Source organism: Lepidochelys kempii, chromosome 6 (genome assembly GCF_965140265.1).
Source record: "Lepidochelys kempii isolate rLepKem1 chromosome 6, rLepKem1.hap2, whole genome shotgun sequence".
Taxonomy (NCBI): Eukaryota; Metazoa; Chordata; order Testudines; family Cheloniidae; genus Lepidochelys; species Lepidochelys kempii.
This window is the reverse complement of record NC_133261.1, coordinates 104,023,572-104,050,157: the sequence shown is the minus strand read 5'-3', so window position 1 is coordinate 104,050,157 and position 26,586 is coordinate 104,023,572. Positions and strand designations below refer to the sequence as shown.

The 26,586-nt window shown below is 44.9% G+C and overlaps 1 protein-coding gene across 2 annotated transcripts in view; it reads right to left on the bottom strand.

The window, feature by feature from the left end:
- Positions 1-25,882, bottom strand: part of RIN3 (Ras and Rab interactor 3) — a 111,420-nt gene extending 85,538 nt beyond the window's left edge. For both annotated transcript variants that reach the window (XM_073349502.1, XM_073349503.1), the window contains exon 1: positions 25,635-25,882. In XM_073349502.1, coding sequence (XP_073205603.1) covers positions 25,635-25,681 — 47 coding nt within the window. In that variant the 5' untranslated portion in view covers positions 25,682-25,882. The remainder of the gene's footprint in view (positions 1-25,634) is intronic.
- Positions 25,883-26,586: the final 704 nt, after the last annotated feature.

Sequence of the window (26,586 nt, the reverse complement as noted above, 5' to 3'; positions counted from 1 at the left end):
TATCAAACTACATGATTGTAGGGAAGGTCATGCCTGACTAATCTAATCGCCTTTTATGATGAGATTACTGGTTCTGTGGATGAAGGGAAAGCAGTGGATGTATTGTTTCTTGACTTTAGCAAAGCTTTTGACACGGTCTCCCATAGTATTCTTGTCAGCAAGTTAAGGAAGTATGGGCTGGATGAATGCACTATAAGGTGGGTAGAAAGCTGGCTAAATTGTCGGGCTCAACGGGTAGTGATCAATGGCTCCATGTCTAGTTGGCAGCCGGTATCAAGTGGAGTGCCCCAAGGGTCGGTCCTGGGGCCGGTTTTATTCAATATCTTCATAAATGATCTGGAGGATGGTGTGGATTGCACTCTCAGCAAATTTGCGGATGATACTAAACTGGGAGGAGTGGTAGATACGCTGGAGGGGAGGGATAGGATACAGAAGGACCTAGACCAATTGGAAGATTGGGCCAAAAGGAATCTGATGAGGTTCAATAAGGATAAGTGCAGGGTCCTGCACTTAGGACGGAAGAACCCAATGCACAGCTACAGACTAGGGACCGAATGGCTAGGCAGCAGTTCTGCGGAAAAGGACCTAGGGGTGACAGTGGACGAGAAGCTGGATATGAGTCAGCAGTGTGCCCTTGTTGCCAAGAAGGCCAATGGCATTTTGGGATGTATAAGTAGGGGCATAGCGAGCAGATCGAGGGACGTGATCGTTCCCCTCTATTCGACATTGGTGAGGCCTCATCTGGAGTACTGTGTCCAGTTTTGGGCCCCACACTTCAAGAAATATGTGGATAAATTGGAGAGAGTCCAGCGAAGGGCAACAAAAATGATTAGGGGACTGGAACACATGAGTTATGAGGAGAGGCTGAGGGAGCTGGGATTGTTTAGCCTGCAGAAGAGAAGAATGAGGGGGGATTTGATAGCTGCTTTCAACTACCTGAAAGGGGGTTCCAAAGAGGATGGCTCTAGACTGTTCTCAATGGTAGCAGATGACAGAACGAGGAGTAATGGTCTCAAGTTGCAGTGGGGGAGGTTTAGATTGGATATTAGGAAAAACTTTTTCACTAAGAGGGTGGTGAAACACTGGAATGCGTTACCTAGGGAGGTGGTAGAATCTCCTTCCTTAGAGGTTTTTAAGGTCAGGCTTGACAAAGCCCTGGCTGGGATGATTTAACTGGGAATTGGTCCTGCTTTGAGCAGGGGGTTGGACTAGATGACCTTCTGGGGTCCCTTCCAACCCTGATATTCTATGATTCTATGATTGCAATGGTCCCTTTTGGCCTAGTAATCTATGAATCTGTCCACAGATGATCTTGTGCAGAGTACAAATATCTCAGTGTAGTTGTTGGTGTGGAGGCATTAAACTGAAACTGACCAATCAGCACTCTGTCCTCTACATTTTTTTCAGGCACTTCATGGCAATATACATACATGATTAGAAGAACAAAGGTTGCAGAGCAAAGGACTCAGCAAAACAACAACAACAACCACACACCCCCCAGCAAAACAACAACAATAACCACCGCCCCCCCCCCCCACAGGAAATGCTATAGTTAAGGCTGCTCACCTAACATTAAATCAACTCCCTTGTACATATCAGTGCACAAAGGCTTTAATTTCATGATCACATATTGCTTTTTCATGGTAGACCCAAGAGAAGTGGTGAAAAGGGCACAGAAAGGATATACCATCAATGTTATCAGAGATCACAGCAACAACCATGTCAAGCACTAGTGAGGTAAACATCCATTCATTTAAAAATAAAGTGTCTTCTTGGGTCTCAATGCAAGGAAATGGGTGATCAAAGAAGCCGCAACAGCTGCTGGATAGATTAGGAGTAAGGGACAGAGGGTTCCTGCCCCATGGGCTCTCTGAGAATTACAGGAAAAAAACTGAAAATAAAATTGGATAAGAAGGATAGCGATGGGCTCCAATCTGATTTCACTGGATACTCCCAGAGAGGTTTCAGAGTACCAGCCATGTTAGTCTGTATTCACAAAAAGAAAAGGAGTACTTGTGGCACCTTAGAGACTAACAAATTTATTTGAGCATAAGCTTTCATAAGCTACAGCTCACTTCATCAGATGCAAGTGAGCTGTAGCTCACGAAAGCTTATGCTCAAATAAATTTGTTAGTCTCTAAGGTGCCACAAGTACTCCTTTTCCCAGAGAGGGAAGTCCCTCCTATGAACAATCAGTCTTGCCTTGTAAAAAGTGTGCATGATTTAGGAAGTAGCCTAGTGGTTCTCAAATTGTGGTCTATGGACAACTAATGGTCAGCACAGCACTTCCTTTCACTTATTGGTTTCGTCTGTCCCACCTCATGCTTTCACTTGGGTCACTAATTTGGTTTGTCATTAGTCTAACTGAGAAACGCCTTACAGTAGAGCCCTTGTCTATTTATTTTGTTCTGTAAAGCACCATGGCACTATCAAAATGATAGAATAGTAACATTTACGGTACATGTCCCAGCAGCCAAAGGGTGAATAATATGTAAGTGAATCTTCTCGTAAACGCTGAGTCTTTAAAGGTTCCCTCTCCTTTATTTCTGTATCACCTACAGGCTATTAATTCAGCGAATGTCTGTGTTTCCCATTTTTGTTGTTCTTTGAAGCCCTCTTTTGCAGCATATTGCCCTGAATACCAGCAATCAGTTCCCTGAGACAGTTCTCTTTGGCAGTTATCAGGCTAGAAACTCTTCACTTCTGAGAGCTCGTCAGTGGCCCATATGGAATAGGCTGGTGGTCGTCCATTTCTCAGCAGATGAATGTTCATCTCATGAAATCCCACTGCCAGTGCCAACACTCACAGGAGGAGCTTTCAGCAGAGATGGCAAAGAACAAATAGGCTATGGATTCTGTATTACTTTCTCACCCTAACAGTGGTCCCTCTGGGGCCGTGAATTGAGGCACACTGGTGAGGGTGATAAGGAGGATTTCACTGTCATTGACTGTGACAGAGGACTGGTCAGAGGTCAAGTGGAAGGCTTCAGTCTCTGGAACGGTGACCCTGGCACCTAATAATAAAATACCATATCCTAATTTTAATGGAAACCTACGTAATAGTATTTTGCAGGTCCAAGCACCTTCCATCCAAGGATCTCAAACCTCCTTTTACACATGGGTAAAGAAAGACTCTGAAAGGTGAAATCCAACGTTTTCCAGTGAGGATACCCAAAGCTAGGCTCCTTGATCCATATACAGGCACCTAACTGATTCTCCTGATTTTTCCAATGTGCTGACCACCCACAATTCCCATTGAAATTAAGATTTTGCGTGCTCAGCACCTCTGAAAAATCAGGCCACATAATAAATATGGATGTAGGTACCGAACAGAGCCATTCTGGAAAAAACAAAGAAATCCATCCTGACACCCTGCCTCAGGTTGCATAGCAGTTTGTTCCACGGACTTCACTGGGACCACTCATGAAGTAAGTAAGGTGCTACTCCATGGGACTAAGGATGTTGATAAATTGTGGAAGGTTCACAGAAGAGCCATGAGAATGATTAAAGGATTCAAAAACATGCCTTATAATGATAGGATCAAAAAGCTCAGTCTATTTAGCTTAACAAAGAGAACGTTAAGGGTCACTTATTACAGCCTATAAGTATCTACATGGGGAACAAATGTTTAATACAGGTCTCTTCAATCTAGTAGAGAAAGGTATAACATGACCCAATGGCGGAAAATTTAAGCTGGACAAAATCAGACTGGAAATAAGGCATATGTTTTTGGGAGTGAGGGTAATTAACCATTGGAACAATTTACCTAGGGTTGTGGTGGATTGTCAATCATTGACAATTTTCAAATCAAGATTGGATGTTTGTCTAAAAGATATGATCCAGGAATTATTTTGGGAAAGGTCTCTGGCCTGTGTTATATAGGAGGTCAAACTAGATAATCACAATGGTCCCTTCTGGACTTGGAACCTAGGAATTACATTTTAACACAAGGGGATCTGGCCTTCCACTTCTATATTCCTGTCCTATTAGATCCCAAGTAGAAACAAGTTGGTTGGGTTTAGTTAGTTCCCTATTGAGATTCTCTGAATCAACAAAATGTCCATTTAAGTGGCAAGTCAAGATTAAGCTGTGCGTTGGCAGACTTTTGTACAAGAGGAAGCTGGCTCAGCTCTTGCCAATATTATGCCTGGCTACAGTCAGTACTGTTAGCACCTTACTTCTGTGCACACTAAATTCACTCAAACGTTTAGAAGTATTGTCTTTTAATGTTAATTCAATTACTTCTGTTCAGGTCAAATTTAGTCCAGAATTTAGGTTTTGTAAGCAAACTTTTTCCGAAACCTAAAACCTATGGCTAGGGTGACCAGATGTCCTGATTTTATAGGGACAGTCCCGATTTTGGGGTCTTTTTTTTATATAGGCTCCTATTACCCCCCCCACCCCCATCCCAATTTTTCACATTTGCTGTCTGGTCATCTTACCTATAGGGATTTGGAATTTCAAAGTTGTTTCTATTTTTTTAGAGGGTTCAAAACAGCACAGTTGTGTCTTATTTTTTCAAAACGGTTCACAATTTTTTTCTGAAAAAAATTCAAAGTGTCCTAAGTTTTGGAACGTCTTTTTTCTCCCTTTCGTGTTACTCTGTCCCATACAATGAAGGATGTCTGAGATTGTTTTCTTCTTTATTGTATTCCTCTTTCCTTCTGTTTCTTTTTTACTATTCTATAACTTTTCAAAAATTCCTCAACTTTGGAAAAGTTACAAAGTGACAAAAGGAAACTTTGCAGCTCTGCTGTTCTGTAACTTTTCTGAAGTTGAGGAATGTTTGAAAAGTTAGAGTGGAAAAGAAAGTGGAAAACCCCCCAAACCTAGACATCATTCATTTTCTTGCATTCAGTGGCAAAAAAGGAGTCTAATGTTTCAAACAATTTTCTGTTTTTGAACAAAAATTTCAATTGGAAACAAATATTTTCATTTTGTTTCATTTAGAAATTCCCAGTCAAAAAACTGAAAGAGTTAGTCCAACTTGATACAGGTCTTTTTTTTAAATGAAACCCTCTTTTACAAACAGCTGTTGACCAGCTCTAATTGCAGCACTAAGTTAGTGCATCCAAACCAGAGTGAAAATGACTAGTCTATGGTCATTGTTCAAACTAAGAGAAATGCAAAATATAAACAAAGCACAACTAATGAGAAGTAAAATGAGATTTTAAAAAAAGTGTTTTCCATTTTCATAATATAAAGTATTATTAATAACCGGAGGCAAAAGAAATTGAATGTTTTTTAACCAAAGGGTGTCCCTAGCAATTATTTATGTAGCCTACTCAAATAGCTCTGGCCCAATTGACTGGGGTTGAGTAGAAATCTTTGTCAACAACACTGGCCATTCAGTCACAGTTGGAGTGGTCTTTACCTAAAACTGCTTGACATGCTTTGAAATCCAAAAAGCCAACTTGTCCATCTTTTGCCCTGCTGGTGGCTTTCCAAATACTCCCTAATGTGCTGCTTCATGGCATGAGGAAGTTCAGAAAACCTGCTTTCGTTTCCCCTTCTTAAAAAAAACAGGTAACTACTTACAAAAATTCCCTTCCTACTTTTTTTTCTGGTTGCTACGGTACAAAAATACTGCATCCCTGTGTGCCTTGTTCATGAACAATTGGAAATGGAATTACCCTGCGAACAGACCTGCAGAGCCCTCATTTTAGGAAGATTTGCTTTTTTGGTTCCCTTGAACTGATGGGAAAAGAACCATCATCAGGGCCTGATTCTACCGCTATGCCTCTGGCGAGGTGTAGTAGACCAGTGGTTCTCAAACTAGGGCCGCCGCTTGTTCAGGGAAAGCCCCTGGCAGGCTAGACCAGTTTGTTTACCTGCCACATCCACGGGTTTGGCCGATTGCGGCTCCCACTGGCTGCGATTCGCCGCTCCAGGCCAATGGGGGCTGTGGGAAGGGCAGCCAGCACATCCCTCGGCCCATGCCACTTCCTGCAGCCCCCACTGGCCTGGAGCAGCGAACCATGGCCAGTGGGAGCCGCGATCGGCCAAACCTGCGGACGCGGCAGATAAACAAAGGTGTAGTAGAGTACATATACTGTGCACTACACCTAGCCCAGGTATAAATAGCAGTATAGAGGGTGTGGCACTACTTAGAAGAACAAAGACACACCTGAACCCGCTGGGTATGTCCTCTACATACCTAAGCAGTGCTATTTTTAGCAATGTAGTGTCCCACTGCCTCCCTCCTGCTGAAGCCTTTCTCCACCCCAGAGAAATGTTCAGGGAGCGGGGAAAGGCTCTGGCAGTAGGGAGCTGCCTGAGCCTTTCCCTGCAGCCTCCTTAGTGCCTGAGCCTTTCACTGCCACACGTAGCTACTCACTGCAGCATGGACACAGCCCGATTTTCACTGTGGTATGTAGCTACACATACCCTATACACTGCCAGCAGTGTAGACAAGGCCTCAGTTACACTTAAGTCCCTTTACACCATTCTGGCAGTGTAAAGGCATCTTCAAGTAGGCATAAAAGTTATGCTTACACACAGTTAAAGCCCCTTTACTCTGCCAGTGATGGAATGGGGCCTTAATGTAACAGAATCAGGCACTCAGTTTCCAGCTGATAAAGGACCCCATTCTGCTATCCTTACTCCTGCTGAGTAGTTCCACTGAAATCAGAGACTACTCAGAGTGAGGTACTGCTTAACTGAGGAGTGGCCAAACTGGGCCCTACATTTGCTCTCAAATGGGTGAGAACAGTTAAGTACAGCTCACAATATAGCAATTCCAGCAAGGGCTTGTCTACACAGGAAAGCTTTAGTAGTTATATCAGTATAATTATACCAGTATAGTTAAATCAACACATTTGTACCCATATACCTGCCTGGGTGCACACCCTTATCCCAGTTTAAAAGCGTTTTTCAGTTTAGCTTAAACCCTTTGCAAAACATCATAAGCTAAACCAAAAAAAACCCAACAGCCCCACCCCAAAAAACTACCCCAGCCACTTATACCCATATAAATAGGGTGTAAATTTACAGTGCAAGAGTTATACTAGTATAACGCCCTGTGTGGGTTCTCTTATGCTAGTGTAAGAATTGCGTTGTAAATTCACACTGTACCTTCTACTGGTATACCTGCCTTTGCAGACAAGCCCTTAGTTTATTTCAGTGGAAATACTCTGTACGGATGCCGTTGTACTGTAAGAGAGCCGGATGGAGTTGTATGCAAGCAGGAAATCACCTGCGGTTGCTTGAACACCTCTACCACTGTTTTTACCACTTAGAGCAAGTGGATGTCACACAGTTATACCCATGCATTGCTAAACAATAGCGCGCTTATGGCTGATACCCTTGTACGTGGCAGACTGAGGTATACTTGTCACACCTTAGGAACCTGTCACGCTGTAGGTTTTTGGCTAGACCAATATTAACAATAATGGGGGGACAGCACTGAAACAAGGTTGATTTGAACTTACCACATTTTTTGCAACAGTTCCTAATTATAAGAAAAATACTCAGCCCCTACCCAGCCCCATCTTCATTTTCAAAGCACTCTACAAAGTTACCTTAGCATTTCAAAGAGCTGCACAAAAGTGAATGTTCGTGACACTGGTGGTTTCACATGAAAAATGATCAGCAGTTAATTAAACACATAATAAATATGCTTCTGAATACATGGCTAGAGCATGAGGCAATTAGTAAAGCAACTAGCCCAAGAGAGGTCAGGACTCCACCGAGGATCCCTTCACTTTGCCTTTGTTAAACGTGAAGGAAGAGAAGTCCATATCCCTGTGTTGATGTTTTTTTAGCCTAACAAACTACATAATGCATCCTATCAGTTAACTATTAGGAGCAAACTGAAGCTCACTTCCAGACCCAGGGCAGTTCAAATGACAGCCACCCTACAATTTGTTTCTGGACAAGAAGAAAAGTGGCCCAAATCTAAGCTGAGTAAGCATGAGGAGCTCAGCATCTTGAGCTGTTTCTGTTTTTTTCTTGTGCATCTTGAGTAATATCCTTGCAGATATGACTTTAAAAAAAAAAAAACACACACATTTTTGGCAGCTAGGATTAAATGCTGAGCCAGCTCACAGGCTGCAACTTAGCCAAATGTGCCTATGTCACTAGGGACACTGAGTCTGGTAAGGAGACTAATAGAGATTTGCAAAATAATATTGCAGGTAGCCAGCAAAGCTGGGAGGCTGCCAACATTTAGGTGTTTGCTCTTGCTTGGTTAAGTTTCCCAAGCAGCTCTTTGCTTAATCTGATTCACAGATAAGCAAATTCTCAGATAGCTGCATTGCAGCAACTGCCTCATGCTTTATGAAATACAAGTTTACTGTATTTTTTTTTAAATACATGCGTGCAGCATTTGGAGAGCCAGCTATTTGTTCTTCAGAGCAGGCATACCCCAGGGCACAGTGCCTTTCTGGCTGTAGGACTGATCTGAAGCACAGTCTCCCCGCTGTAAGTCTGAGGGAGGTGGCTCTCCCACCACTGGATGCAATCACAGTCCCAAAGAAAGGAAAAGGCAAACAAATTAATCCTGCAGTCCACAAAACAGTCTGGACTGTGCCAGACCAAAGGTAATTCATCTCTGTGAATGGGGCTGGGTTCCCAAGCACCTGAGAAGCAGTACCCTGGGCACTAATGAAAAGTAAAGTAAAGTAAAGATGGTCCCTCTACCTCTCTGGAGAGTCCAGCTGGCAGAGACTCACCACCAGCTTTCTGTACAAGCAGCCCCAGCTCTACAGGGCACAGACCTCTGGGTTCTAACTCCACTTCTATCTGAGTGCTACCCCCTAGTGGGCTTGTAGCCTCCCTTTTAAGCAGCCACCCCTCTCTAGGTGCCACAGGCCTCACAGTTGTGCTGGGGTGGGGCTGACTGTGTGCAGAGAAGCTTTTTAACTCCTCCCTGACCAGGGTGGGCACCTGCCCCAACACATACCCCACTATCTAAGATAGCACTTGGACAACCACCCCCCCACACACACACACAAAGCTGATCTGGATTCCCCCACTTCCCATGAAAAGAAGTCCAACATTGCTGTGTTTTGCTCCAGCATGATGTTCTACCCTAACATTATAGGATTGGAGAGCACTGTATAGCATGGGTGTTTGTCTCTTTCTTTTTTTGAGCTGCTGAAGGGAGATGTGGCCCCTAATGAGGGGGAAAGGGTTACCCAGCAAATAATGTCTAAGAGACTCACGGCCCATTTGATGGCTAGCGCCTCTTTTTCAGTCACAGAGTGGGCCTTCTCCCTGGGGAACAGCTTCATACTCAGGTACATGACTGGGTGCTCCTCACCATTCACCTCCTGTGAGAGTACAGCACCAAGGCCTACATCTGAGGCATCCATCTGTAAAATGAACTCTTTTGAGAAATCCAGATTGAACAGGACTGGCTCCTGGTACAACCAGTTTTTCACAGTGTTGAAGGCCTTTTCACAGTTGTTGTTCCAATGGATCTTCTTTGGACTCCCACCTTTTATTAGGTCTGTCAGAGGGGCTGTGATACTAGTGAAACCAGAGAGAAATTGCCTGCAATAGCCAGCTAGCCCAAGGAAGTGTCTTATCTGTTTCTTTGTCTGAGTAATGAGACATACTACCAATGCCAGCACGCTATCTAGCAGCCTAAATTAAATTGACCTCTTCCTGCATTATAACCCAGATAAGATAAATAACTTATTTATTTGCTAGTTTCCATTTGGCCAGATTGGCCGTGAGACCTGCTTCAGGCAAGGACTGGAGAACAGCTCCAGGTGGTCGCAGTATATAACGTCATCCAAATATGCAGCAGCATATTGCTGATGAGGCCTGAGTATCTTGTCCACTAAACGTTGAAATATTGCGGCTTCTCTGTGTAAGCCAAAGGGCATTGTCTGGAAGTGGAAGAGCCTGAAGGGTGTTGAGAAGGCTGCTTTTTCTTGCAATGTGGGTTACAAGGGGATGTGCCAATACCCTTTTGTAAGCTCTAAAGTTCTGGCAGGCCCTACCTGTTCCAAAAGTTTGTCTACTTGTGGCATTGGGTATCCATCAAAAGTCAAAATCACATTAACTTTTCAGAAGTCTATGCAGAAGTGTGTTGAACCTTCAAGTTTTGGGACAAGCGTGATGGGACTTGGCCAGTCACTTTGGAACTCCTCGACTACCCTTGATCCAGTGTAGCCTGCATCTGCTCCTGAACAGTCTCCCACATCTTCTGTGATAAGGGCCAAGGGGTCTCTCTATATCACTGACCCAGGACTGTCTCGATGTGGCAGTGTATCAGCTGGGCCTGACCTGGTGCAGAGGAAGCTACATTGGAGAAGGCCTCAATAAAGGGTAAAACCTGAGCTCTTTGCTCAGACAGGAGTTCGGCACTTATCTGCACCTGTGATGGCCTTGGGGAAATGGGTACTTGGAGCCCCAGCTCTGGCTCTGGCAGGTAAGAGTTATTAACATCCCCTCTCTGATTTTCCAACGCTTAAGCAGGTTCCCATGTTAGAGCCTAGGTTCTTTCTGCCTCCCAGGAAAGTGGATCTTGTAGTCCATGAGGCCAACCTGACAAACCCCTTCAAAAGGTCCTTGTCATCTGGCTAGCAACTCGGGTTTTGCGCTGGGAAGCGATCACCGTACCCCTGAGTTGGAAAGGCTGTAGACATTCACCTGGGTGTATGTTTGTGCTTGTGCTTGCTGGGCTCTCAACAGATTTTCACGAGCAAAAGCTCCTGGCTCCTTGCGGCGCTCCTGAGTTAGATAACGTTCCTGGCTATGTTGGGTACCTTGAGCCCTGCTCTTGCAGCCCTTCCCTAGTGGGGCTAATATTCCTTGAGGCTGTCCCCCAAATAATAGTTCAAAGGGGGATAATCCAATGGAAGCTTGTGCTGTCTCCTTTATAGCAAACAAAAGAGGAGAAAGTAGCTGGTCCCAATGCTTGGGACAAGAGGAGCCTATTTGTTTTTTTAACATCTCCTTCATGGTTTTGTTGAATCTCTCAACTAACCGTCCAGCTGTGGATGACATATGGAGGTTTTTAGTAATTTGATTTTCAATAGGGAGCATAGCTCCTGCATCACCTGGGATGTAAAGTTGGTTCTGTACCCCACCAGTATTTTTCAGGGGATCCCTACCAGAGATAAGAGTTCCACAAGTTCTGGGGTGACTGCTGTCATTTTGTAGAGTGCAGTGGGGTGGCCTCTGGGTACTGTGTGGCATAGCCTACCATTACAAGACTGTATTGGTATCCCACCACACTTTTCTCCAGGGGATCCACCATATCCATCCCATTTGGTTCTAAGGGAGTTTCCATTCGGGGAAGTGGCACTGAGGGAGCCCTGGGGTGGTTAATTGGCACTCAGGACAAGAGGCACATTATTCTTCTGACCTCCCGGGGGAAGCTCAGCCAGTCAGAATGAGCCAACGCTTGGGACAAGCTATTCTCCCAGTCTAAGTACCCAGCACAAGGGATGTCATGTGCTAGCTGGTATATCCAGGGTACCAGTAATTGATGCAGTATAGGCATTCTCTCAGGAGTATAAAGTGGGGCACTGTCTCACGTGTTGGGGTTGTGTCACCTCATCATTCCCAGAAGCAATTTAATCGTAGGCCCAGCTCACCTTTTGTTCACGGACAAAATCTGTCATGAGTCAGAGCTTCTAAACCTGGCAATGGCAATTCCCCAGTGACCAATCCTATCTGTGACCTGGATGGTTGTCCCGGGGACCTCAAACTCCCCTCAAAGGGGTTCCCTAGTTCTCTTAACCTGGCTAGCCCCTCCAGTCTCAGATCTGCCCCAGGCACTGGGACTGGGTCAGCGGCCCTGGTCTCCAGTTTTCCTACTCACAGATAATCTCCCAAAATTAACACCCCTTCTGACCAATAATAACAAGATAGCCAATATGGAGGACAGAGCTACCAGAAGGGCAGTTAAATGTAGTCATCTGCTATGGTGGGCCTTCACATCCCCATGAGTGCCCTGGAGGAAGATTGTCTCACCTGGAGTTCTTTCTGCCTGACCAAGGGAGTCTGCACCAAGGTCTGACTACATCCAACAGACCTGGCTCTTTCACCCCATTGGTCTATATGGGGACTATTATTTTGGGGAGTCCGTTCTTCTGAGCTGTGCTTTCGCTTGTCCACACCTTGGCGTACTTACAGTTCATAAGGGAGCATTCTCTTCAGATGTGTCCTGGTTGCCCACACGAGAAACAGGTCACCATGTTATGGTCTGGGCCCATTCTCTCATCTGAGGATTGCATTGCCTGTGGGAGGGGTCTGGCATCTAAGTCCATATTACCCCCTCTTGGTACTACGGCTGGGGGCCAACCGCTCTGGCTAGAATCATAGAATCATAGAATATCAGGGTTGGAAGGGACCTCAGGAGATCATCTAGTTCAACCCCCTGCTCAAAGTAGGACCAATCCCTGACTAAATCATCCCAGCCAGGGCTTTGTCAAGCCTGACCTTAAAAACCTCTAAGGAAGGAGATTCCACCACCTCACTAGATAACCCATTCAATGCTTCACCACCCTCCTACTGAAATAGTGTTTCCTAATATCCAACCTAAACCTCCTCCACTGCAACTTGAGACCATTACTCCTTGTTCTGTCATCTCCTACCACTGAGAACAGCCTAGATCCATCCTCTTAGGAACACCCTTTCAGGAACTTGAAAGCAGCTATCAAATCCCCCCTCATTCTTCTCTTCTGCAGACAAAATAATCCCAGTTCCCTCAGCCTCTCCTCATAAATCATGTGCTCCAGCCCCCTAATAATTTTTGTTGCCCTCCGCTGGACTCTTTCCAATTTTTCCACATCCTTCTTGTAGTGTGGGGCCCAAAACTGGACACAGTACTCCAGATGAGGCCTCACCAATGCCAAAACGTTAGGTTTCATCTGGGCCCTTCCCAGGCTGTAGCTGTGACTTGCCCAGAGCCAGGGTGGTTATCCTAATTGCCAGGAGGCTGAAGACGAGGTACTTGTCCCTGACCAGCAGAGGGTGTTCTCCCCTGACTGGGCTTCAAATCAGGCCAGGTCAGTATCTGCACTCCAGGTTTTCCGCTTCCCACTGTGTTTTGCCCAGCACAAATACATTCTGTGTTTAGCAAAAATGCCAAAAGATCGGGAAAGGCACGCTGATATACATCTAAACAAGCTACATGCCCTAGTACTGCCTGGCTTGCATGAGGAAAATGTGACTAGCACAAATCAGCTATGCAGCGCTCACATCTGCTAATCTCTTCCCGCTCAAGTAATCATTTTCATTCACGGAAAGATTTGACTTATACTATTTTTGGTAATGATCAAAGCAGAGCAAATCACTTTAAGTGTTAACCTTCACCACATGGAATCTTTAAGGAAATGCCAGCACCCTCTATCCCCAACTCAGAGTTCATATTGATTTAAAGACCGAGCGTCTGGGGTGAGTTGGAATTGTTTAGGTAAGTCGGAAAGGTAGCAGATGGACAGAAAAAATGTGCTTATGGCTACAGCAGTAACCACATCTGGTGAAGCTTGAAGCTTCGCAACATTTCCAGAGCTTAAACTGTGCAGTTTGCTTGACCACAGCTGCTTGCACTGCTGTTTTGTGACAAAAATATAAAACCCACATTTTTACTTCACAGTGGAAAATACCAGATTAAAGAGCATTCTCGTTGTAAAGTGCGCACAGCACATACCGGGCCGGATTCTAACCTCACCTCTACCCATGGAACTCTCCTGACTTCAGCAGAGCTACCCTGGATTCAAACCAGTGTAAGGCTCCAATTCAATGAGGCAGTTATAAATAGGCAGGTGCGTAAGTGTTCCGCTGAATCATTGTCTAAGTGAGGCAAGGATCCGGCCCATTGGTTTCAAGTGTTCTCAGGTTTTTTTAGGTAGCATCCGTGCTGCCCGGCACGATTCTGTGAGGGGAGATAGGCAGGAAATTAGGCTCTATGCAAAAATTAGAGGATAGTAGTAAGTGCCTTCCTTAGCAACTCAGGTATGGCTACACTGCACTCAAACGCCTGTGGCTGGCCCATGTCAGCTGACTCGGGCTTGTGGGGCTCTGGCTTTGAGGCTATAAAATTGCAGTTTAGACATCTGGACTCAGGCTGGAGCCTGGAGACTGGGCTCTGGGACCCTCCCACCCCTGGGGTCCCAGCACCAGACTCCAGCCTGAGCCTGAATGTCTACACTGCAATTTTATAGCCCCACAGCCCCAGCCCTATGAGCCAGTCAGCTGATATCGGCCAGCCACTCAGCATGTGTTACAGCATTGTTGCCTGTCTCTCTCACTGGCCAGTAGATTTCCCAACCATCTTTGCATGGTCTATGTGTCCCCGAGTACTACGGGGTGGTTTAATAGTGCAAAAGTTGAGCTTAAACTACCTACCCTCCCTCCTGAGGTTTCAACCCTGAAAGTTGCAACTTGGCACAGCTGTCAGAGGAAGATGCAATCTACAGCGTATGCATGTAGGGTCTGGATAGGGTTTGATGGACAAAGTCTTGATTCTCCTGTCTAAAAAATAAATGCCACATGGTTTTTCCCCTGTGTCTTTAATCAAACTTTCTTCTCCTCAGACTTGTACAGCATGCTATGTAACACTTGGTTGTTGCTCTCCACCCCAGAGGTGGCTGCATGTAAACAGTGCTGTGTTCATATGTTCATGGAGTGCTTTGGGAGCCTGCAGGATGGAAAGTGCTCTATAAATGCACATTATTAATCTTACAGAATCAGGGCCTTAATCTATTTTTGTCTACAGACACCTCTGTTTTAAAAGGCTATTAACTCAAAGACCTCTTACTACTTTTGTCTTTATTTCAAAGTCTATAAAATTACTTCACTAGCTTATAAAAACCACAGTTTCCTATGACTTCATGAAAAGTTAGGTAGTAAAAGCAGCTTCCTGTTCAGAGTCACAGTGTATTACTGCTTTTGCTGAAATTTCAGCTCTGAGAGGGGCTAAATCTGTACTTTAGACTACTACTGCACATTCCCTCACTCTCTCTCTATCCCATTCATTCATACAGGTGCTCAAAGCTCTGGGAGACTGAAGACACTTTGATCCTCCTTGCTCTGGAGCTAGACTCCTGAACCAGGCCTGCAGAATTCACAAGAACATAAGAACGTCCATCCTGGGTCAGACCCATGGTCCACCTAGCCCAATATCCTGTCTTCCAATAATGGCCAGTGCCAGATGCTTCAGAGGGAATGAACAGAACAGGGCAATTATTGCGTGATCCATCCCCTGTCATCCAGTCCTAGCTTCTGGCAAAGTACACTGAAGTCAATGGGAGTCATTCCACTAACTTTCATGGGCTTTCTGCCACGCCCTATAGGTTCCAGTAGCACAGCTGCTAGTCTAGTTCTTCCTCACCAGCATTCTAAGGGAGTTAGTCGGCTTTGGTTTGGCAAATCCAACATATTAAGTCCCCCAGTTACCAGCTGTGCCTCAAATTTTAATAGCCATGTTCTCATATGTCCAGCTGCATTAAAAGGCAATTCAGATATCAGCGGCTGAACATCTTTTACATGTGAAAATACATGATAAAGGAGGCTCAAATCCCTTCCAAACCAAACATATTGGCCAAAAACTACCCAGGAAGGAAAAAACTGGTTGTTGTCCAACACACTCCTCACCCCTCCACCTTGCAGGAAAGAAATTGAGAAAACAAACAGAGGTGTCTTGATCTCATCAGCTTTACATTAAACCTCCTTGTGAAGGGGTGTCTACGTGCCACAAGGCCTGAATGGACGTCAGACGGGTCGAGGGCTATTCCCCAGCTGTGGCCACAAGGAGGCACCATAGCAGTGAGTAGGGAGCTCCCTGTCAAATTGCAGGCAGACGATCACCCCAATACAAGTGGAGTGGGAGAGGCTGTAGTAGAGAAGAAGTGCAGGGACAATGGAGCTGCTGTGTGCAGAGGCCTTCTTTGCTGAAGGCAAGTGCACCCTCCCCAAGTGGACCCCAGAGTTACTGCTCTCGCTGAAGGCGGCCAATAAACAGCAGAGCGGGATCCAGACTGTACTCAGACAGGTCGTGGAAAAGCAGCAGAGACAATGGGAGGCCCAGGTGTACTTACAGGGTTAGTCGGTGAAGTTGGCAGAGGAGCAGGAATATTTATTCAGGATCCTGCAGGAAATGAGTAGGGGCCTTAGGGGTCAGGAGTGGAAAGGAAGTTCTGGGGCCAGGAGGCCAGAAGTTCGGCCAAGGCAATGTTACGCCTTAGAAGAGAGTGCCCCTGCCAGTACAGAGATAAGAAGTCCTACCCTAAAGGAGGGAATGCAGGAAAATCCAGGGCGTCCAACCTGTTGAGATAGCAGGAGCCGGGGGGATGGCCAGCATCTGTTTTTCCTGTGGGGAGCGAGGACATGTGAAGGGGCATTGCCATTACAAACAATAGAACTGTAGCTCAGGGAAAGGCAGGGTCCCAACTAAGAGCCCGAAGAAAAGATTAGTGGACCACAGCATGGGCACAGCTGCAGTAGAGAAGGAGGTTGTGAAGACAGAGGGGGAGAAGAAACTGAAAGACAGAGTCTCTTACAGATAAAGTTAAAGGATACAGAGACAAAGATGGAGGGAAACCAAAATACAGTGGGAACTCAGACCCTTAGAGAAAGGGTGTGGGGAGAGTCTGTGGAGCAAGGGCAAAAGCTACCAGAGAAGTTAGTACCTGCAGAGCAGCCTTGGAAGTGGCATCACAAGACTTAGAAGTCTAGATAGAAAAGTTTCAGGATACCATGGAGGAGAAGAGTGGACTGCTTTTCTCATGGTAGGTGACCTGGAGCCGGAGCGAGATGACCTGGGGGCCAGCTTTGGCAACTCCAGGGGAGAAGGCATCCTTACACCGAAGGTATGTCATGGGGTGTCTACCCCACACAAGACCCAAGTGGGCATCAGGCTGGTCGAGAGCTATTCCCCAGACATGACCACAAGGAGGTGCCACCGGGGGAATGTACACCTGATACTCCCGCAGAAGTGAATTACTGGTGTGTTCTAAAATAGAGATTGAATTGCAGGTTAACAGAATCTCCACTATGGGTCTTGCTGATTAACTAGTGTATATAACACCTGAGAAGCTAATGGAAGGAACTGCTGCATGAAGGAGACTCTGCTTGTTCAAGGTATCATTTTAAATAACAATATTGCTTAGCACTTCTCATCTTCTAAGCTCTTTCTGAACTCGAATGAACCCTCACAATGCTCTTTGGATGTCAGTATCCCATTTTTATTTACATTTGGGACAAGGGAGGTACAAAGAGGCTAAGATCAAACAGCACCTAAATAAGGGGAACTGATTTTCAGAGGTATTTACTGTTGCTGAAAATCAGCCCACTTACGTAGGGGTCTATTATTTATTTGTATTTCAGTACCATGAAAAGCTCTCCAATGTGCAGCATACAGGAGGACAAGGCCCCTTCCCCTTAAACCTGGGTGCCACAAAATGGCTGGAATCTGGCCACACCTGCTGTAAAGAGAAATCCCTCTGCAGGTATAAAGCTGATAGAGACATCTCCTATATCAACCATCCCCCGGTCAGCTGCCAGTAAGCGGGTAGGGTGGGAGAAGGAGGAAGTGGATGGCATGCTGCAAATTCTCATCTGGAATGTGGTCCTGTAGGGCCTTTTGTCAGCTATGGTAAGTTAAATTAGTGCCTAGGGGCAGGGGCCAGAGGTGCTGTGATTGCACAATCAGGGAGGAGAAACTGGCTTGCTCTTGGATCTTGGAAGAAGATCTTGGTCCAGGAGAGAATCTGGCCCTAACCATGGAATTAACTGAGTACCTAACTTTAGTTACCCAAGTTTGAAAATGTTGGCTTAAATGACTTCTCCAATATCAGCTAGGGAGTTAGTGTCAGCATTAGGATTAGAATGGATGAGTTCCTGGTTCTCAGACCAATGCTCAGACCATACCCCTCTCCCTGAAACCTCTATTGTAGTACCTGTTCCATTTGTTTTAACATGTCTCTGGATTGATTGCTTCCAATAACCCTGAAGCTCACTCCTTTACATGCATATATTTTCTTTTTCCATTGTCTGTGTTCTTGGTTTTGGTCCATGAGCATTCAAAAGGCAAATCCATGTCTTTGCATTGGCTCCTTTAGCATCTTAAAAACTTCAGGCATATTGGATCTTAACTGTATTTTCTCAATGGATTGACCTCTGCGTGTCCTAATTATTCCTGACTCAGTCCTTCCTCTGAACCTGTGCTAGTTCTTCAGTGTCCTTTTTCCTGGAGCCCCACATTGGGTACAGCTTACTAACTCTGATCTAAACATCTCTGAAAATAGTAGAATCATTACTGCTGACTTGGGGCAATTTCTTTTTTGACTGCAACACTACCTTGCACTAGGGATTTCACGGAAGTGACTCCTAATTGCCCAAGGTGGCTTAGAGGATTCTTGCTAAATATATATTTTCTCCTAAATCTCATGACAACATTTTATATTTCCACAGTACCAGTCATCCATCAAGGCTCACAAAGTGCTACACAAACAGACGTACACACCTCCCTACATGAAGGTGATATCTACATGATAAATTGTGGAATTGTGATAAACTACATATATCATGCACCTTTGATGACCTCACTTACATTCTCCCCACTGATCCATCTGCACCAGGATTTAGTTTAACGTTCCAAATCCCAGAGCAGGTTCAAAGAGCTGCCTTTTCTTTTTAACTAGCCGGCCAGAGAAATAGTTCCTCCTGCCCCCCACATCCAGAATTCCTCCTCTCTCCACTTCCAAAATTACATTGGTCCAAAGTAGGGCTGTCAAATGATTAAATAAAAATCACAATTAATTGTGAGATTAAAAATATAGTCATGATTAATTGCAGTTTTAATTGCACTATTAAACAATAGCTGAATACCAATTATTATATGAATTATTTATTATAAATTTATTATAAATATTGTGGATTTTTTCTACAATTTTCAAATAGATTGATTTCAATTACAACCCGGAATACAATGTGTACAGTGCTCACTTATTTTTGATTACAAATATTTGCACTGTAAAAAAGATCAAAGAAATAGTGGTTTTCAATTCACCTCATACAGGTACTGTAGCGCAATCTCTTTATCATGAAAGTGCCATTTAAAAATATAGATTTTTTTAACATAACTGCACTCAAAAACAAAACAATGTAAAACTTTAGAGCCTACAAGTCCACTCAGTCCTACTTCTTGTTCAGCCAATCACAAAGACAAACAAGTTTGTTTACATTTACGGGAGATACTGCTGCCCGCTTCTTATTTACAAGGTTACCTGAAAGCAGGACCGGCTCTAGACACCAGCAAAGCAAGCACCTGATTGGGGCAGCACAATTCCAGGGGCGGCATTCCCGCCAGCCTTTTTTTGTTGTGTTGCTTGGGCAGTTGCGCTCTCGGAGCGGCAAATTTTTTGCTTGCGGTGGCAAAAAACCTAGAGCCGGCCCTGCCTGAAAGTGAGAACAGGCGGGTTCTGCTTGATAACGATCCAAAGCAGTGCGGAGTGACACACCTTCATTTGCATCATCTGAGTTAGATGTCACCAACAGAAGGCAGATTTTCTTTTTTTGGTGCTTCGGGTTCTGTAGTTTCTGCATTGGAGCGTTGCTCTTTTAATTCTGACAGCATATTCCACACCTTGTCCCTCTCAGATTTTGGAAGACACTTCAGATTTGTAAACCTTGGCTCAAGTGCTGTGGCTATCTTTAGAAATCTTATATTGGTACCTTCTTTGCGTTTTGTCAAATCTGCAGTGAAAGTGTTCTTAAATTGAACAACGTATGCTGGGTCATTATCCGAGACTGCCATAACATGAAATAGGTGGCAGAATGCAGGTAAAACCATGGAGCAGGAGACATACCATTCTCCCCCAAGGAGTTCAATCACAAACTTGCTTAATGCATTATTTTTTTAATGAGCATCATCAGCATGGAAGTATGTCCTCTGGAATGGTGGTCGAAACATGAAAGGGCATTCGAATGTTTTGCAAATCTGGCACATAAATATCTTGCAACACTGGCTATAACAGTGCCATGAAAACACCTGTTTGGGACTGCAATTAATCGCGACTATTTTTTTTAAATCTAGTTCATTTGTTTTGCGCTAATTGCATGAGTTAACTGCGATTAATTGACTGCCCTAGTCCAAAGCTGAGATTGGACAATATTTAGTTTTAGTTTCAGGTTCAGGTCCAATAACTCACCATTCTCTAGAAATCTAAATGGGAAATGCTGTGCCATTGGAAAGTGGACATTCCCCACTTTCCAATGGGTAGTCTTCAGATATTAAGACCTTAAAAGAGAGACATCTTGATGTATATATTTCAGGTAGTTTTTAAGAGATCTTTATGGCTCCCTCAACATCTTTATGATTGGATTCTGGGAAACTAAGCCACCTGGCTTTACTAGTCGAGGGACACAAACAAAGTTTCTATATAATAGGTAAAAACTATATAAAATAGATTTTCTGTAAAACACCTGGCATGTATCAACACAAAATGCACAATGGCATGATGAATAATGCACACTGATAAACAATGCCACCATCTGAAACTCATGCTGTTTAAAGCTTTACCTCACACTACACCACTAAAGATTCCACATACATGTAACATCAGTATACGTACAGGTTTCAGAGTAACAGCCGTGTTAGTCTGTATTCAAAAAAAGAAAAGGAGTACTTGTGGCACCTTAGAGACTAACCAATTTATTTGAGCATAAGCTTTCGTGAGCTACACCTCACTTCATCGGATGCATCCGATGAAATGAGCTGTAGCTCACGAAAGTTTATGCTCAAATAAATTGGTTAGTCTCTAAGGTGCCACAAGTACTCCTTTTCAGTATACGTACACACACACACACCTACATTATTTCACCCACCATTGCCTGACTTCTGGGTGGAGCGCAAAAACTGTTAAACAGCACCCAGCAATTTAGGCCAGGAAGTGAAGAATGCTATATTTAGTTAATTCGGCAGTGGAAATTTCGATAAGCAGAATGTAATTAGTTGAACTAGAATGTGCACAGGAAGCTTAGGTTAATGCCCCCCAATTTTGTGAACAGAAATACTGGGCCCTCAGGAGCCACGCAGTGGCCATCAGGAGCTCAGTTCTGTTCATCTTCTCAAAGACAGACCATCTAGTCTCACAGGGTCCCCTAGTTAGTACCATGCTGAGGCATCGCTTCAACACTGAGTCAGAGGCAGGACTCCCTCCAGCATCACTTCCCAAATACTGACCAGAGACACCCCTGCTTAGCTTGTGACACCTGATAAGATCACAAGCTGCAGTGACACAGATGCAGATATGCTTTGTGTTTATCTAAAATTAACTTCATGAGGCATTTCCTGTCCAAACTCTTAACCATCCATGGCAGATATATTTTGATATCATCTCTTCTTTCCATCTTTATAGCAATCTTCTAAGTTTGGTCTTACGTACTAACACATAAGTCTCGGTGGTGCTATTTTCTCTCCTATAAATCAGTGGTAGGCAACCTGCAGGAACGTGCTGGCCGCACGCGGCCCATCAGGGTAATCCACTGGCGGGCTGCAAGAGAGTTTATTTACATTGACTGTCTGCAGGCACAGCCGCCCGCAGCTCCCTGTGGCCGCAGTTCTCTGTTCCCAGCCAATGGGAGCTGCGGGAAGTGGCAGCCAGCATGTCCCTGCAGGTTGCCCACTACCGCTATGAGTCATTTACAATCAGAATGGAAAACATTAATCTAGGCACTGCTTGCTTGCCCCCTTTCTCCACCATGACTTATAACATTTTACCATAGCAATTTATCTGTAACCATCAGACCAGTTCCTTCCTTCTCCATTCCGAGAAGATGCATCGCATGTGGTAGTTGGATACTTGAGTACTAGCTTACTAAGTGGAACTTTGGGCCTGGTCCAAAGCTCACTGGAGTTAATAGGAATCTTTCCATGGACTTCAGTGAGCTTTGGATCAGGACCCTGGTGAATTGAGGACTGCTGAGGGTTTTTTAAAATACATATTACTTCTGTTTTTTAGTGCTGGTGAGATGTGCCATACTGATGGTCCTAGAGATTAGATCTTTGTTTAATTACACAACACACACAGCCCAGGCAGCACCATTGATGGCTTTTTCAGTCCTCCTTTGCAACGTGTCTCAGCTTGACCTGATGAGACAATCCTTCTAAAAGTTATAGCTCAAACAGAAATTATGGCCTTGATGCAGAAATTACTGGGTGAGGTTCTTTGGCCTGTGTTATGCAGCAAGTCAGATTAGATGATCATAATGCTCCCTTCTGACCTTAAAATCTATGAAACTATGAAGGTAATTCAGTTTCCAGATCATTCAGTTCTTGGCCACATGGGTACAAAGTTAGTGCTGGTTGTGATGGTGTGTTTTGTGCCAGGGCCAATTGTCACGAAGAAGTGGACTGAGACCATCAATTCATCTCACACAGAAAACTGAGTCATTGGAGAACTAAACTGGATGCAGATTGGTGACCCATAAGTGAAAACCTCCATAACTCATTCCAAGTCCCCATCTATCTATTTTCCAAAATGACGATTTAATATGCAAGTACTGCACGTTATGTTTCTCACTTAGCTCTTGTCTGCTCTCTTCATTATCTCCTCCAGAAATTTGCCAGATGTTGGAGTCAAAGCATGTAACTTTTTATGAAACCATGCTCCCTAGTTTTGATCAGCTCACATTTCTCCAGATGTTTTGTGATCTCATCACTTGTTAATTTTCCTAGGAACTTGCCTGACTCTAGGTCAGATTTACTGGTGTATAATTTCCTGGTTCCTCCTGTATCCCTTTCTTAAAGACTTTGATTAGGTTGGCTGCTATGCAGCTCCTAGCTACCCTTCTCCCCAGACATCTCTCTAAGGACCTATTAATCCAGTCTCTGGACCAGTAATCCCTTCAGCATCTCTCTCACATTTCTGGAAAAATGTCTATATTTACTGATTTAGATTACACAGGGCTGATTCTGATGCCATTTCTAGGGACTGATACTTTGTAAATTGCAAGTGCTCTTGTGTGTGTTCCATATTCACACAGATACTGTAATTGTACACAGACGTTCTGCATATGACTGGCCTACTATGGATTTAGCCAGCCACCTGCAGACTCATGTACTGCATTGGTATATGCAATTAAGAAGATTGTTTGGTCAATTGCATATGCATTTCTTTATGCACAGAATTTTAAAAATCAGGTCCCTATCCTTCACCAGAAACTCGTCTTCCATCATATTAAAGTTGTTTTGAAAAATGTAAAATGCAGCTTTTTAATATTTTCCATAAACATTTTGTGATTTCTATGCTCTATTCCAGGGGTAGGCAACCTATGGCACGCATGCCAAAGGCGGCACACGAGCTGATTTTCAGTGGCACTCACACTGCCCGGGTCCTGGCCACCAGTCCGGGGGGCTCCGCTGCCGGCCTGGGTATTGTCTGCCGGCTCCCTGCCAGCCAGGGTTCCATCCACTGGCCCCGCTCAGCCTGCTGCCAGCCCCGGGTCACGGCCACCGGTCCCGGGGGCTCTGCTGCTGGCCTGGGGCTCTGCAGCCGCCCCCAGCTGTGGCCCTCTGGCCCCAGCCTGGGGCAGTGAGGGGTGCAGACAGGGCCAAAGGGGGCACAGCTCAGCATGGATCAGATGGATTATTATTACTGGCACGTGAAACCTTAAATTAGAGTGAATAAATGAAGACTCGGCACACCAATTCTGAAAGGTTGCCGACCCCTGCTCTATTCCATGTGGTTGTAATAGGAAATGAGTTGGGCACCACACGTACAAGTTCTTAATTCTGTAGTGTGTAAGGCAAGAGGCCGCAAATTATATATTATAAATATCACATTACAGGTCTTCAGGAATTGTGTGACAAATCGGAAGAGTTAGTGATACCAGGAATTTCCTAATATGGAAGTTACTGTCTACAAGTTGGGATTTATTGATAAGAAGGGGAGACTGTACGTTGAAAAAAAAGGAAAATCAAATGTGTTCCTAATAAATCTAACCAATGCTAGTATCTGAACAAGATAGGGGAACACATTTACTTTGCATTATCCCTGAAAGCATCTTTATTACGCTCCAAATCACTGTTCTGTGATGTGTTTACTTCCCCATGAAACTCTAAACTGAAAGCAAATCTTTCTGCTATGCAAACGTGGATCCTTTCAGCTGAGCTGAGAAAGAGATAAAGAGCCTAATTCATCTCATTTCTCGATAGCTGGCACCTTAACTATCATGGATGCAGGAAATATCTACAAAATGCATATTTATTCCTTTACAACAGCATCTAATAAGTTGCCCTTTTGGGTCTCCACTGATCATCTGAATAACCAGTCTATTTGCTTTGTATCTTGTTACTGTGTAAACCTTGTCCTTTATTGTTTAGCATTAAGTTGAACAAAGTAATATGAAAAGTGAAATCTGGAACGGAAACAAACCTTGCTCATATCAATTGGGGAAACGTTTTAATATTGCAAAGGCAAGATACCACGGTTAAAGAAAAATCATTCAACCAGCTCTAAGGGCCAGAGTGTGGAGCCCTGGCTCACTTAGTGATCACTTCCCTACATGAATGAATCTACCAGTTTAAGTGGGAGTAAAAGTGTTCATCCATGTGAATAAAGGTTGCATAATCCAGCCTGAAGTATCTGGAGCCGGGATATACCCACAATGCTTAAAATCACAGCGATACTTCAAGAGCAGCGTTCCCCCAAACCTCCTGTCCACGTGTACACACATCTTTGTATCCCTTTGGCCGCAAGCCACTGTTGGTGACATTAAGGGCAATTCCCCTCGCTTCTCGGGTCACACAATGGAACAAGGGTCTGCTGTTTGATAATGCAAACGTATTTGTAGCCCTTCCTTGGCTGTCCCCATCCCGATTCTTCTACCACCCGCATCACCGGGATATCCGGGAGCCTTTGGCGATGGGAAACAGTAAAGGAGTGTCTCAGCCCGATAAGAGGCCCTCACAATACCTGGGACGTTATGGGTTTCCCTTTGGGTAACCGGAGGGGGCAGCAGTTATGTCATTTCCCCCTGATTGTTTTGCAAAGGAAACAGGAATGCCCAGCTTCAGCGGGGACTTTTCAACAGAGCGGATACTTGGGTGGCTGCCAATCGGCCCTTGAAATTGGACTTCTTCCATATCCGAAGACCAGCTTGCTTACCTCCTCTTCGGGCTTGATCCTGCCAGGCGTGGAGCAGGCTGCCGCCCGGCCAGGAAAGCACCCGAGGGTGGCCCTAACTTTCCCTTGCCCGGCGTCTCGCTGGAGTCGGGGGCCTGCGGAGGTGCTTACGGTTAAGCGTGCACGAAAATGCAAAGCCGGATCAGAGCCGGAGTGAGCGGCATGTGGCAGAATTGGGCCCTGATTCATTGTTTCAGCATTTCGGGGAACTCAGACCAAGTCTGCTGGAAGAGATGTGCCCTGTCTGCACAAGCACGGGACTCCCCGGTGCACGCTTTTTACAGCGGCAGCTCACCCTCTTGCTTCCCTCCCCAAATACCTGCCTTTGCTCCGCACATCACTTCCTCGCGTTTCGTTTCCATAGGCACCCGGGCGCTCAAGGAAGGGCAGTGCGCCCGGGTGAGCCCGGCTGACAGCTGCCCCGGCTGCCTCTGAAGGGAGCCGCGAGCCCTTTGTCCAAAAAAAAAAAAAAAAAAAAAAAAAGCAGCGAGCGACGCAAAATTCGTGTTCAAAACTTGCAGTCGCTAAAGGTTCGAGACTTACCCTGCGAGACGCCAGGCCCCCTCCGCTTCGGCCGGTGTTTTCATCATTACAGCGAACTGTGCGAGACTTTCTCTTTCAGAATGGCGTTAGATCTCCTTTGTGCAGACAGCAATCCCTTCCCATCCCTGGGCAAAGCCGCCGCATCCTGATGGTTTATTGCCGGGAAGATGATGGCGGGGGAGGCGATTTAATACCAGTTTCTGCCTCAGTAGTACCAGGGGGACAGTGGACTAAGTCCTGAAGTGAGAGAAAACTGCTTTTAGCCTCTCTTCTTTCTACTTCCTGTATTTATACGAACAGGGGATTTCAGGAAGAGGCAGTCCTTGGTGGTCAAGGGGGGGGGGGGGATGCGGTTAATAAAGCCATTTTTAGTAGTAAACTTTGGCTCAGACTATGAGGAAGAAGGGCCCGGAATTGTTAATCTCTGGCAAGGGGGAAATCAATTTTGTAGACCGACAGGTATATCAGGGGCAGCAGAGCACTTTGCAAAGGATTTTATAAGGCAATGCAAGGGCAGTAAGTCTCCTTCTGCAAATTCCTCAAGTGGGTGTATTTGTATTGAGTGAGTAACTGGAACCAGATGGAGTCTGGAAACCTTTATGTTTACATAGGACCTGAGGGAAAGAGGCGTCTAGCACTGGAGAAGTACCGGTTTCAGAGTAGCAGCCTGTTAGTCTGTATCCGCAAAAAGAAAAGGAGGACTTGTGGCACCTCAGAGACTAAAAAAATTATTTGAGCAGAAGCTTTGGTGAGCTACAGCTCACTTCATCGGATGCTTGCAGTGGAAAATACAGTGGGGAGATTTATATACAAGGACAGCTTTTCAACCAGGTCCCCACTGCGTGCAAAGGGTAATGAAGGGATGTTGATATTACAGTGAAGCTACTAAGAGAACTACTGTCCTTGACATAAAAGCTCTACTCGGAGAGGATATTTGACCTGGAATTACTCA